The 13,831-nt window shown below is 56.0% G+C and overlaps 1 protein-coding gene and 1 long non-coding RNA gene across 6 annotated transcripts in view; one reads left to right on the forward strand and one right to left on the reverse strand.

The window, feature by feature from the left end:
- FAM65A (family with sequence similarity 65, member A) overlaps positions 1-8,733 on the forward strand; it is a 25,500-nt gene extending 16,767 nt beyond the window's left edge. For 2 of the 5 annotated variants that reach the window (XM_014547808.1, XM_005876391.2), the window contains exons 2-22: positions 205-331; positions 450-602; positions 746-824; positions 1,790-1,813; positions 1,910-1,963; positions 2,102-2,254; positions 2,356-2,419; positions 2,515-2,558; positions 2,637-2,762; positions 3,186-3,334; positions 3,409-3,538; positions 3,620-5,440; positions 5,525-5,646; positions 6,402-6,534; positions 6,772-6,907; positions 7,031-7,192; positions 7,460-7,618; positions 7,757-7,953; positions 8,042-8,125; positions 8,238-8,328; positions 8,466-8,733. In XM_014547808.1, coding sequence (XP_014403294.1) covers positions 228-331; positions 450-602; positions 746-824; positions 1,790-1,813; positions 1,910-1,963; positions 2,102-2,254; positions 2,356-2,419; positions 2,515-2,558; positions 2,637-2,762; positions 3,186-3,334; positions 3,409-3,538; positions 3,620-5,440; positions 5,525-5,646; positions 6,402-6,534; positions 6,772-6,907; positions 7,031-7,192; positions 7,460-7,618; positions 7,757-7,953; positions 8,042-8,125; positions 8,238-8,328; positions 8,466-8,563 — 4,083 coding nt within the window. In that variant the 5' untranslated portion in view covers positions 205-227 and the 3' untranslated portion in view covers positions 8,564-8,733. Of the gene's footprint in view, positions 1-204; positions 332-449; positions 603-745; positions 825-1,789; positions 1,814-1,909; positions 1,964-2,101; positions 2,255-2,355; positions 2,420-2,514; positions 2,559-2,636; positions 2,763-3,185; positions 3,335-3,408; positions 3,539-3,619; positions 5,441-5,524; positions 5,647-6,401; positions 6,535-6,771; positions 6,908-7,030; positions 7,193-7,459; positions 7,619-7,756; positions 7,954-8,041; positions 8,126-8,237; positions 8,329-8,465 lie in introns of those variants that run through there. The other 3 variants (XM_014547806.1, XM_014547807.1, XM_014547809.1) reach the window with 3 other exon arrangements.
- The window catches only part of LOC106727837, a 16,289-nt gene extending 3,294 nt beyond the window's left edge, over positions 1-12,995 (reverse strand). The window contains exon 1 of the long non-coding RNA XR_001364089.1: positions 11,449-12,995. This is a non-coding gene — a long non-coding RNA (uncharacterized LOC106727837). The remainder of the gene's footprint in view (positions 1-11,448) is intronic.
- Between the last annotated feature and the right edge of the window lie 836 nt (positions 12,996-13,831).

The following is a 13,831-nucleotide window of genomic DNA, read 5'->3' on the forward strand; positions in this document are numbered from 1 at the left end:
CAGGAAGTGGGGGCCGAGCCGAGGCCACGCAGAGTCCAAGGCCGAGACGCCCGAGGCAGCCCTGTCATTAGCGCAGTGGCCGGCGGGGTTGTCGGACTCCCGTTGTCAGGCCGTGTCCGGCAACAATAGGATACGGAGGACGGGCCGCGGGGTGGGGGTTCAAGGGCCCGATTGGCGCTGGACACCCGCCCTCGCCACCCCCAGGGAGCCCCGCGCGGACTCATTCCATGATGTCCCTGTCGGTGCGGCCGCAGCGCCGCCTGCTCAGCGCCCGGGTCAATAGGAGCCAGTCCTTCGCAGGCGTCCTCGGCAGCCACGAGCGGGGGCCCAGGTACGCAGCAGAGGGGGGCTGATGGGGTCAAGAGGGTCGGACTGGGTTGGAGCTGAGTGTGCAGTGAGGGTTTGGGGGATTCCTTCTTGGCCCTTTCTGAGTGCAGCCTCTTCTTCAGCAGCTTCCCGGCCTTCAGTCCCCCGGGGCCCCCGCGGAAGGCCCCTGCGCTCTCTCGAGTGTCCAGGATGTTTGCAGTGGCGCACCCAGCCCCCAAGGTCCCGCAGCCAGAGCGGCTGGACCTGGTGTACGCTGCGCTCAAGCGGGGCCTGACGTAAGCAACTCCCTCCCTAGCCCCCGTCCTCTTTCTGCTAGTGGGAACCTTCCCCAGCCTCACGCCCTCTCCCCACTGCCCGCACCCTGGGCAGCTGGAGGCTGTAGAGGTAAGCTAATTTTTGTTGTCACCCCTTTTCCCAGGGCCTATTTGGAAGTACACCAGCAGGAGCAGGAGAAACTCCAAGTGCAGATAAAGGAATCCAAGAGGAATTCCCGCCTGGTGAGTGAAGGGTTGGTGAGGATGCCCTGGACTACTAATGCTTTTTGCCCTTGTAGTGGGGGGAGGAAGGGGGGCGCTGGGCAGGGCCAACCCTGGGTGACATCAAGGCTGTTTTCTGGTTTGTCTTGGTCTAGGTGTGCCTAGAAAAGGGTTGGGGAAGTTTCTATCCCCACATTTCCCAGACTGTGCACTTTCTGCCTGGGACCCAGTGCCTGCCCATGTGAGCTTCCAGTGGGGTGGGTGGACCCCCACAGACATGAATAACAGGAGATTATATTGTAGTGGTATTGAGGGAGAGCCATGGTTCTTCCTAGGGAACAGCTCAGGGCTTCCCAAAGGAGGAGACACTTCTGCTGGGTTTTGAAGGATGAATAGGAGTTCCCTGGTAGAGGGAACCACGCATGTGGCACAGAGCTGTCTTCCTAGGGGTTGCAGGGTTGCAGGAAAGGGAGTGGGCTAAGGGAGGAACCCCAGGGAAGAAATGGGGGGAAGGGTGCAGGAGGGGTCTTGGGGACCATATCTTTGTCACCAGTACCCAGCAAAGTTCAGGCATGTGGAAAGGTTGGTCAATCCCTGCTTTGACTGGAGTGGCTGTGGATTATGGTGTGAGGGGGAGGAAGGCTGTAAAGGAGAGGAGCTTGCCTGCCAGCCCTAGCCAGTTTGGCTCAGTGAATAGAGTATTGGCCTGTTCCCTGAAGGGTCCCAGGTTCGATTCCAGTCAAGGGCACATGCCTGGGTTGCAGGCTCTATCCCCAGTAGGGGCTGTGCAGGAGACAGCCAATCAGTGATTCTCTCTCATCATTGATATTTCTCTCTCTCTCTCCCTCCCTCTTCTTCTCTAAAATCAATAAAAATACATTAAAAAAAAAAAAAAAAGGAGAGGAGCTAGATGGGTCTGAGTAGCAAATGCCCTGCTGGAACACATACCATACTTTCTAAGTGCTCCCTCTCATCTTCCCCTGCAGGGCTTCCTGTATGACTTAGACAAGGTGAGTATATAGAGAATGGTGTTGGAAGAGGTTGGCTCATGGGGGAGGACAAAGGGCCCTGGGCCTCAGGCTCCTCCTGACACACCTCTCCCCCAGCAAGTCAAGTCCATTGAACGCTTCATGCGACGGCTGGAGTTCCATGCCAGCAAGGTACATATGCAGCATGCATGAATACATGTGTGGGTTTCGGGGTTGGGTGTTTTAGGGAGATGGGGGTGCTAGGCCCTGGGTGAGCAACGCCAGTAGTGAGTCTCAATCCCCCCACTGCCACTCCACTCACCTGCCCAGATCGACGAGCTATATGAGGCATACTGTGTCCAGCGGCGTCTCCGGGATGGTGCCTACAACATGGTCCGTGCCTACACCACCGGGTCCCCAGGGAGCCGTGAGGCCCGGGACAGCTTGGCCGAGGCCACTCGTGGGCATCGAGAGTACACAGAGGTGAGGGATGGGTGCCCAGGAGGCAGAGGCTCAGGGTATGGCAGAGCTGGGGAGAGGGGACTGATTGTTGACCCTCTCCTGTCCCTGCCTGTCCCTCCCAGAGCATGTGTCTGCTGGAGAGTGAGCTGGAGGCACAGCTGGGAGAGTTCCATCTCCGGATGAAAGGTACTGAGTGGTGGGGGCAGACCGGTAGCAGGGAGAGGGAAGTGTGTGCCTGAGACCCCTCCCTCAACATGGCTCTTCTTTCCCTCCACTCCCAGGACTGGCTGGCTTCGCCAGGCTGTGTGTGGGTGATCAGTATGAGGTATGAGGATGTGCAGGGAAGGGCTGGGATGGCAGGGTCACAACACCAAGGGCTGCCTCATCCTGCTTGTTCCCTTAGATCTGCATGAAATACGGGCGTCAGCGCTGGAAACTACGGGGCCGCATTGAGGGTAGTGGAAAGCAGGTGTGGGACAGTGAGGAAACCGTCTTTCTTCCTCTGCTCACGGAATTCCTGTCCATCAAGGTTAATGTCTCTGCCCAGGACCACAGGACACATGATCCTGTAACTCCAGGACCCTGTGAACCCCTTTTGACCCTTACAACCCTGTGACCCACCCCTCCTGGCTCCATGGCCCTGTGAATATGTGATGCCATGATCTTCAGACCCTGTGCCTATTCGACCCCCTAAGTCCCCATGAGGCAGTGATCCCCATGACCTCAATGACTCTACAAAGTTAGACCTCTCTGATCCCCGTGCTCACAGGGTGTTTCAGGCTTCCATGGCCCCATTACCCAGAGAACTCCCATCCCTGCAACCTCCTCATGACCTCATGACCCCATGACCCCGTGACCATTGCAAAACCTCTATGCAAATTCAGACTTTTGATCTCCCATGATCTCATGACCTCGACACTCTTGTGACCCCATGATGCATTCTTGGCTATAGGTGACAGAGCTGAAGGGCCTGGCCAACCATGTGGTTGTAGGCAGCGTCTCCTGCGAGACCAAGGACTTGTTTGCAGCCCTGCCCCAGGTTGTGGCTGTGGACATCAATGACCTCGGCACCATCAAACTCAGCCTGGAAGTCACATGGAGGTTGGTGGGGTTGAGGAGCTTGGGGACAGGGCCAGGAGCCAGTGGCATCTGCTAACAGCCTCTTTCCTCCCCAGCCCCTTCGACAAAGATGACCAGCCCTCAGCTGCTTCTACTGTCAACAAGGCCTCCACAGTCACCAAGCGCTTCTCCACCTATAGCCAGAGCCCACCAGACACTCCCTCGCTTCGGGAACAGGCCTTCTATGTGAGTCACAACCCAGGCTCCGGCCCCACCATCCCCCAGGGGTCTGAAAATGGTCCTGAAATGCCCTTTCCTCTCTCCCAGAATATGCTGAGGCGGCAGGAGGAGCTGGAGAATGGGACAGCATGGTCCCTGTCATCCGAATCTTCGGACGATTCATCCAGTCCGCAGCTCTCGGGCAGTGCCCGCCACTCCTCAGCCCCAAAGCCCCTGGTGCAGCAGCCTGAGCCTTTGCCCATCCAAGTTGCCTTCCGTAGGCCTCAGACCCCCACCTCCGGGCCCACGGATGAGGAGGGAGCCATGGCCCCAGTCCTGGCCAATGGGCATGCCCCCTACAGCCGGACTCTCAGCCACATCAGTGAGGCCAGTGTGGATGCTGCCTTGGCTGAAGCTTCAGTAGAGGCTGAGGGCCTAGAAAGCCAGGGACCTAACCCACCTGCACACCCAGATCCCACCCATAGGGAGCATCCTGGTCCTGACCCTCTTGCCCTGGGCCCTGGCCATTCTGCCACAAGCCCCACTCTCAGTGCAATAGGCCCTGCTCACACATCTACAGACCCTGTCCCATCTGCATATCTAAACTCTCTCCACAAGACTCCAGACTCTAGCTCTCCTGAACTGCCAGGTCCCGCCCACACCACTTCAAGCTCTACCTGTAGTGCCATAAGCCCTATCAGCAGTGCTCCAAGCGTCACTCACACTGTCACAGGCTCTACCCACAAGCCCAAGCCCTCCACCCTCACTGCTACAGGCCCTAGCCCCATTGCCATGGGCTCAGGCCAGACCACAAGTCCCACCCACAAGTCAGTGCTTTCTACCCTCACTATTGCAGGTCCTAGCCCCAACACTACAAGCCCAGTCCAGACCACAAGCCCCAGCCACACTGTCACAAACCTGACAAATATTGTCACAAGCCCCACCATCAAGCCCATACTCTCTACCCCCACTACTACAGGCCCTAGCCCCAACACTACAAGCTCAGTCCAGACCACAAGCCCCAGCCACACTGTCACAAACCTGACAAATATTGTCACAAGCCCCACCATCAAGCCCATACTCTCTACCCCCACTACTACAGGCCCTAGCCCCAACACTACAAGCTCAGTCCAGACCACAAGCCCCAGCCACACTGTCACAAACCTGACAAATACTGTCACAAGCCCCACCGTCAAACCCATACTCTCTACCCCCACTACTACAGGCCCTACACCAAGCGCCCAGAGCCCAGCCCAGCCTACCACAATGCCCACCCACACCACCACAAGCCCCACCCACACTTCCACAAGCCCCACCCACACCACCACAAGCTCCACCCATACCACAAGCTCCACCCACACTACCGCAAGCCCTACTCCCAAAGCCAGTATGTCAGCTCACACTACTGTAAGTCCAACCACCGATGCTAAGGACCCAGTCCAGACCACGAGAAGCCCCACCCACCCTGTCACAAGCCCCACCCTTATAACTGTAAACCCTTCCACTTCTCTAGACCTCGCCACGCTCCCCAGCCCCTCTGCACACACAGACCCCAACCCACTGTCCCATAGCCATCCAGCTTCCACTCCCTGCACTCAGGCAGATCCCATAGCCCCAAGCACCTCCGACCCAAGCCCTGCCTGCTCCAGTTTGGAACCCCCTACAAGCCCTTCCCCAGGCCCCCCAGAGCCCATCCTTCAGAACCCAAGCCTCCCTCCCTCACCCTTAACCGTTGGGCCCCAGCATTCAGACTTTAGCCTGGCCACGACTGCCCAGGCCCCAGTTCCAGGAGCAACGGGAGGAGCTGGAGACAGGAGGCTGGAGGAGGCACTGGGGGCCCTAATGGCTGCTCTGGATGACTATCGTGGCCAGTTCCCAGAGCTGCAGGGCCTGGAGCAGGAGGTGATCCGCCTGGAGAGTCTGCTCATGGTAAGGAGGGCCGGGCTGGGCTGTGGCAGCACAGGAAGGGCAGCCAGGCCGTGGCAACAGCTCTGACTCCCTTCACAACCCCAGCAGAGACAAGGCCTGACTCGCAGCCGGGCCTCCAGTCTTAGCATCACTGTGGAGCATGCCCTGGAGAGCTTCAGCTTCCTCAACGAGGATGAAGATGAAGACAACGATGGTCCTGGAGACAGGTGACGGGGGCTAAGTGAGATGGGGTTAGGTGAGGGGGAATAAGTGAGGTGAGTGCCAGGTGAAGGAGTAAGGCAAGAAAGGAGAAAGATGAGGTGGCGCCAGGTGGAGCATATGAGTAGTGCAGCCAGACTGGAAGAGGACAGGAGGGGTGGACTTGCTTGTGGGTGCATCTGTGTTTATCCCTCCCATGTACTCCTCATGTGTCCTTGATGCCCTGTTTCTAACCCCATCTATCCCTAGTGCTTCTGACCACCCTGCAATGTCTGCTTGCCCTGCAATGTCTGCTTCCCTCACCAGTCTCCATCCGCTCGTGAGCCCTTTCAGGCGCTCCCCACGGCTGTCCTGGAGAGCCCGGCCCCTCAGCTCTCTGTGACCAAGTGGTCTTTGAAAATTCCAAGTTGAGGGTCACGCCCGGCCCCTCCTCCATCTGCTGCTGCCCAGGTCACAGCCCTGTGCCCTGAGCCCCTTGGGCCACAGCCCCTTGCATTTCACATTGCATAGACCATCCCCTTGCAACCCCACAGTCCTAGCTGGATGTGGCACAGGGCAGATGGACTCTGAAGACCACTGCTACACCTGCTGGTCCCAGCCCCTTCCTCCTGGAATTTCTCCGTGAACTTACCCATTGTCTGTCTGTTGTCTGTGCGTCTGTTCTTCCCTTCTGGGATGGGGGGGAGGGGGACTTAATGAAAATACAGTGGTGACCAGATGGTGATATGTACTCCTAAGGTGGTTGCCACAATTTCTCTCTCAGGCCCCCAAGCAGCCTGGAGCCTAAGGCTGAAGACAGCCTCAACTCACCCAGTGCCCATCCCCTCAGCACGGAGTGTCCAGCTCTGGACACTGCCTTGGTCCAGCACCTGTACTACTGCAGCCGCCTCCTGCTGGTGAGGCTAGTGGCATTCCCCCCTACGCTCCTTTTACCTCAGGGAACTCTCCACACCTGCTCTGAGTTCCATTCCCCAATGCCCCAGGTCCCTGGCATCTGGCTCTTACTGAACACCTCCCACACTCTGGCTCCCTCTAATCTCTCCTAATGCATGCTGGGACTTGTAGTCCCTGGGCTTCACTCTCCCCAAGTTCTACCTTGAGATCTGAGCTACTTGGCCACCCCTATTCTCCAGAAACTGGGCACATTTGGGCCGCTACGCTGTCAGGAGGCATGGGCCCTGGAGCGACTGCTGCGGGAGGCCCGAGTGCTCGAGGTGGTATGCGAGCTTAGCAGGAGATGGGAAATCCCTGCTACTTCTGCCCAGGAAGGTAAAGGCCCTGTGGGCTCTGGCTTGGTGACTGCCCTGAAGCTCCTTCCTTGTTCTACGCTACCTACACTTGTCTGCCCACCTGCCTACTCGGTTGCTGACGGTCTCTTGCACCTCCTCACAGTGGTGCAGTTCTCAGCCTCTCGGCCTGGCTTCCTGACCTTCTGGGACCAGTGCACAGAGGGACTTAGCCCCTTCATCTGCCCTGTGAAGCAGGTGCTCCTCACCTTCTGCAATCAGTACGGTGCCCGGCTCTCCCTGCGCCAGCCAGGCTTAGCTGAGGCTGGTGAGTAGGCTGCCTGCCTGCCCCCTCTGCCCTCCCTTCTCAGATCCCCAGTGATGGGACCGCAGGGAAAGCCAGGTCAGCTCACACAGACGTGCTGAGCTGAGCATTGAGAAGATATAGCAAAGGCTTGTGCCTTGATGCAAGAGGACCCAGATGGGTAGGGTTTGGACAAGGGGCCCCTGGACCTGAGCCTGGGGTGGGAGCACTCTTTCCTCTAAGGGATTGGGTCCGCCCAAACCCTGAGGTCTTTGGCACTGCTTCCCACAGTGTGTGTCAAGTTTCTGGAGGATATGCTGGGACAGAAGCTGCCCAGGAGGCCCCAGCCAGGCCCTGGCGAGCAGCTCACTGTCTTCCAGTTCTGGAGTTATGTGGAAACCCTGGACAGCCCCTCCATGGAGGCCTATGTGACGGAGACCGCTGAGGAAGGTGAGGCAGTAGCCCCGATCACCAAGTGCCCAACAGTATGTGTGGGCCTTGAGGTCTGGATGAGGACATGAATGTACAGAAGACCCCACCCCAGGAAGCTCCTTGCCCTGCTACATTGTTCCAAGGTCCTTCTTTCAGTGTTACTGGTGCAGAACCTGAACTCAGATGATCAGGCTGTTGTGCTCAAGGCCCTGAGGTTGGCACCTGAAGGGCGGCTACGAAGGGACGGGCTTCGGGCCCTCAGCTCCCTGCTCGTCCATGGCAACAACAAGGTCATGGCTGCTGTCAGCACCCAGCTCCGGAGCCTGTCGCTAGGCCCTGCCTTCCGGGAAAGGGTGAGAGTGGGGCAGGGCTCCCTTGAAGGCAAAGGCTGGGGTGCCAGGCTCCCAGCGTCTGGCTAAGTGCCCTCCTACCCTTACCCAGGCCCTACTGTGCTTCCTGAACCAACTCGAGGATGAGGACGTGCAGACGAGAGTGGCTGGCTGCCTGGCCTTAGGCTGCATCAAGGTGATCCCTGCCTGCCAACCCCTTTATCTCCCCTCGGGACTCCCCCAACCCTGGGCCCTGGGCTTTTCCATCTGCTCCAATGGGCCCACCTCAGTGCTTCCTCCTCTGATAGGCTCCTGAGGGCATTGAGCCCCTGGTGTACCTGTGCCAAACGGACACAGAAGTCGTGAGGGAGGCTGCTCGGCAGAGCCTGCAACAGTGTGGTGAGGCTGGGGGCCGGGAGATAGAGGTCAAGTAGAGTTCTGGGGCATTTTGGCTGACGGGGGTAGGGGTGAGATGGGGTCAAGGGTGGGAGGACCAAGGCTAGGGCTCCTCCTGATTCCATCCTTACTCATTGCAGGGGAAGAGGGACAGTCTGCCCACCGACGGCTAGAAGAGTCGCTGGACGCCCTGCCCCGCATCTTCGGGCCCGGCAGCATGGCCAGCACGGCCTTCTAAACTCCCCACACACTGGCTCTCAGTGCCACATCCCCCCACTTTCAGGGCTCACCAGGTGGCAGGGAGGGTGAGGGCTGGTTCCAGACACCCCTCCCCCATGTATTCCTATCCATGAAAATCTAATATATTCTTCAGTTGCCCTTGGGGTTGGTAGAGTCAGTGCCTGCAGTCAAGTGCCTCCCAGCCTCAGCTCAGCACACTTGCCACAGATCAGTGCCCCGGGCCTGGCCATCCTGCCTCTGCCCCATCACCTCCCTTGGTTTTGTATTTTATTTACAGAGTTTTACAGAAAATAAAAAAGCAAAATGCCTTTCCTACATGGCCTGGCCTAGTGTACTCCTGATCTTCTGGTTCCAGCACCCTTTGGCTGTGGCCTTTCTGACATGCCCACACTCCAACTGTGACAATGACATGTGCTTTTGCCCTGGAAATCTGGGTGGAAGAGAGCCCAGGGGCTGGAAGTGGGCTTGGAGAAGAGGGCAGAGAAAAAGGGTGGTGGCGTGTTGCTGAGGATCAGCCTGCTGGCTGGGCGTGCTCTGGGCCTGGAAGCTAGGGGCCCAGGCTGGAGCCAAACCACGGAGTTGGCCCAGAGAAGGCCCAGAGTGCCAGTCCTGGGAATGGCTCCCCAGCGGCTAGCACCCTGCTGCCAGGAGGCAAAGGGGAAGAAGCAGGCAGAGAAAAAAGGCATGGTGGTGGCTGGAGCTCCTGGCCACCAGGGGGCAGCAGAACCCTGTCCGAGAATGCCAGGCTTCTAGATTTCCCCTCAGCCCTGGCAGCTTCCTACAGAGGGCACAGCACTAGGAGCTCCTTGAGGGCTGGGTAGTAAGAGAGAGCAGATCCTTGCAGAGGGGAAGAGCTAGGGCCTGCGCGGCAGGAGACCAGGATGGCTGCCCAGTGACCCTAAATAACAAGTCCCTCCTCTACCCAAGCCACCTCCTCTCTGTAAAAACAACCCTGACTGAACCCCGTGGTCCTCCACAGCCAGCTGACCTGTTTTGCTTTGGGAAGCAGGGCTCCAGGGAGGGTTCATCTCGTCCCCAGAGGTGCCACATGTTAAGTGTGTTAACCCCAGAAGGCAAAGAGCTCTATGGGAGGAACTGGAGGGTGGGGTGGGATTTCAGGATGGCAGGCCTGTTCTAAGGAGGGCCTGAGGGAGGCCCACACCCAAGGCTGGAGAAACTGGCCCTCCACCCTTCCCTTCTCACTCCAGAGCTTTCGTTATCCAGAGGCAAGGGAGACGGTGCACAGGCAGGGCCTTCCCCAACCCTGGAGTCCACCGTGACACACGGGGGGGAAAGTGCACCTGCGCTCAGGCAGAGCTAATGAGGTGCCAACAGTTCCTCCTTGTGGGGGGGTGACCCAGATCCCCAGGGAGCCCCGCCCCCCAGTGTTTTGGAGATGTGTATAAGAGGTTTGGCTGGCCCTTAACCACCTGCTGGGGAAGCCACGCTGAGCAGCAGAAAAAAAAAAAAAGAAAGAAACGGCAACAGGAAGGAGCACAGGAAACACCTGTGTGTGGATGCAGGTGGCTCATTCCAGTCGGGTGGGGTTGCGGGCGGGCAGACAGCCCTCAGCACTTAGGCACAGCTCTGTGCTCCCTCTGTAACTGTGAAGGGTGTCATGGGAGGGATGGTGTGTAGTTCAGCTTTTTGGGGTGGTAGGCTGGCTGGGATGGCAGAGGGTAGAGAAGGCAAACAAGTGGTAGAGACCAAGCCAGCACCCAGAGCCGGCCACAGCTTGGGCCTGCTTCAAGGTCCCCTGCAGGAGGGTTGCAGTCCAAGAACCAACCCTGGGGCCCCACTGGTAGGGCAGGACTGTCCACTTGCATCCAAAGCACAGCCTGTGTGGTGGGGAAAGAGGAAGTAAACACTGGCTGACCAGGTTCTGGGAAAGGGCAGATGGCTGACTGGGCTGGCAGGAGTGCACACAGCTCAATCCACAGGAGAGGACAGCCTAGTCGAGAAATGTAGGGTGGAAAAATCATCCCAGTTGAGGGTCATCTGGAACTGTCACAGTGGCCCTATATCACTGCTTGCCAATGCTAGAAATGGATAGGGCTCTTAAGTTTCTATCCCCTATACGGAGAGTCCTCAGGCCACAGCCTAGCATTCAACCCTAGCCAAGGGTCAGGGCAGGTACTGTGAGCATAGCCAGGTAAAGGACTGTCAAAGCCAAGACAAAAAAGAGCCTTAATCCTTTGCCCCATCAAGCCTACCTACTTTAGAGCAGTGTGGATCAAACTACTCAATCCCTCTTCATCAGCAACCTGAAGTCAGACTGGATGGCCTCCTACATCCAGGCCCATGCCCAGGTCTGCAAGATGATAGAGGGCAGGGAGAGTCCCTGTCCACCCTCCTGTACAACATCCCCTCCCTCAACACACACAGCTTCACAGGTGCCTCCCACAGGGCAAAGCTGCTGCTCTCAGGACTGCTCACTCCCCACCCTGCTGTCATACAGGTTCAGGGAGGCATCCATTCCTACTGCCCCACACTCCTTAGAGTCAGGAGCCTTCTGCCAGCTGACGGGAGGTTGATGATACCATCTGATTCAAAGGCAGCTGGGTAGGGAAAGTCTGTGCCCGCCTGTCCTGTGTAGCCTGTGTAAGCCTCTGTGGGGTGAACAGAAGGAAGTGGGCCTCCCAGGCCTCTGACACCCTCCCAGTACCCCATCAATCAAGTCCACCAAGGCCACAGCCATGCCTTGGCTGTCATCATTGGACTCTTCCTGGGAGGAAACTGATAAGAGTGCACTGTAGAAAAAAGGGGCCAGGCTGAGGTAGTCCAGGATCTGATTTATTGTGTTGGTGGTCACTGGAGGCTCACCCCCCGCTCCCCACCCCACCGCCACTCTCCTCCTTTCCTCTTGTCCTCTTCCAACCTTACCTTTCCTCCTGTCTCCCACACTTCTTCCTCATGTATTCAAAGCTGCAGAGAACCAAAAAGAAGAAGAAAAAAAGGCATGTTTGTGAAGGCAAAGCAGATGGGAAGAGGACTGCTGCTTAGTCTCACCCACAGAGCGGGGGTGATTTTCTTGTGTTTCTATGCCTGGTGTGTGGGTACAATTTGCTGAACCCTCAGCATATGACATGTTCCCTCCTTTCCTTCCTTCTGCCTTCTGCCCCCTGACAGCCTTGAAGTATCCAGTTCAGGCCATACACCCACCATGGACAGAAGGCTTGACTGCTAGACCTGGGTCTTTTGGGCCTGGTTAATACAGGAGGGTGACCTTGGGAGGCACTCCAGGGCCTGTAAAAGTGCTAAGGAAGAACAATCTATCTGTAAGAAAATAAGACGGTCAGCGGCCTACAAGAAAGGGGCCTCTTGTTTCAGAAGACTGTACTGGGGTGATGGCCATGGTTTAAGTTTGATGTCAACAGTTAAGTCTCACTTGTCTCTGAATACACCCAGGACATATGGAACCTCAATAAATGCTGACTTACAGCAGCTGAATAAGCAGATGAATTGCTATAGCTAACACCTACGTTTCTGGTTATTTCCTCTGAGTCTCCTTAAAACCTCCTCCTCCACCACCTCCTCAAGCATCATTATACAAACATCACTCCACAGGATTCCATTCTAGGCCCTTTTCTCCTTGCTCTAGAAACACACTCCCTGAACAACCTTCTCCAGCCCCCTGCCTGCCATCTCTAAGCTGAGGCCAGTGATTTACATGGCACTCCCCTCCCCCCCAGACCCCCATATCTCCAAGTGCTGACGGACTAGACACTCCTTTTGAACAGCATGATCCTATTCACTCAACATCTCAAAATCTGTTTCTCCTCCAGGGCTCTTGGGGTTACCAACTACCCAGATATCCAAGCAACACAACTGAGCCTCATCCTTGACTTTTTCTTCTGTCCCCTCATTTCAGCCACCTTTATCCTCTCAATTAAATGCCCTAAATATTACTAAATTCTACCCACTTCTCTTTCTCGTCATTGACACCACTCAGATCCAGGACATGTTGGCCTCTCATGCAGACACTAAAACTGCCCCCCTCACAGGCTTCCTGCCCCTGGTCTTGCCCCTCTCCCATCCATTCTCCATAGTGCAGTCAGAGTGATTTCTAAGACATAAATCCACCACTACGGGCTCTCCGTTAGGGGAAATTCCAACACCCTAGAGCTGGCTCACAAAGCCCTTGGAGTCTATTCCCCTCTCCAGCCTCACTTCTGCCACCTAACTTCTCGCTCTGCACTGAAGACTCAAGGCAGGGCTTGCTTGCCCCATCATGGTACACTCTTCCTGCCCCTCATCTTGCCTTGTTAATAAGCCTGCTCACCTGAAAGGCTTCAACCTAGACATCCCAGATTTCTCCAGGAAGCCGCCCTCCCTGTGCTCTTGTCACAGGAGCCTGCACTTCCCCAGCAGGGTACTGATTCCACCCCACTGCAATTGTTCATTTACTTTGTATTTGCCAATGTACAGGGTGGGGCAAAAGTAGGTTTACAGTTGTGAGTACGTGAAACAGTTTATCCTTGTATTATTATTTATTAATTGTTGCATTACAAACAACTGTAAAACTACTTTCCCCCTATTCTGTATATATCCATAAGTATTTGCTTGCTCTTCTACTACTTAACAGGCACCACCCAAGTCCCTTATGGAGGTTGGTCCAAGTTTTTTGTTTTACTTGTTTTTAAACAGCTTTATTAAGATTAAGTCCACATACCATGCAATTCACCCATTTAAAGCCTACAGTTCAATGGCTTTTAATGTAGTCACAGAATTGAGCAATCATCACCACAATCGATTTTAGAGCATTTTCATAAACCCCCAAAAGAAACTGCACCCCTTAGCTATAATCCCTTGGGCCTTCACATCCCCCTATCCCCATCCCCACCCTAAAGCAACCACTAATCTACACCTATACAGATTTGCCTATTCTGGATATTCTTTTTTTAAATATATTTTTATTGATTTCAGAGAGGAAGGGAGAGGGAGAGATAGAAACATCAACGATGAGAGAGAATCATTGATCGGCTGCCTCCTGCACGCCCCACAATGGAATCAAGCCCACAACTTGGACATGTGCCCTTGACTGGAATCAAACCTGGGACCCTTCAGTCCACAGGCTGACACTCTATCCACTGAGCCAAATAAACTAGGGCTATTCTGGATATTCTTTTTTTTTTTAAATATATTTTATTGATTTCTTTACAGAGAGGAAGGGAGAGGGATAGAGAGCTAGAAACATCGATGAGAGAGAAACATCGATCAGCTGCCTCCTGCACACCTCCCAATGGGGATGTGCCCACAACCAAGG

The sequence above is a fragment of the Myotis brandtii genome, unplaced genomic scaffold (assembly GCF_000412655.1).
Source record: "Myotis brandtii unplaced genomic scaffold, ASM41265v1 scaffold486, whole genome shotgun sequence".
NCBI lineage: Eukaryota > Metazoa > Chordata > Mammalia > Chiroptera > Vespertilionidae > Myotis > Myotis brandtii.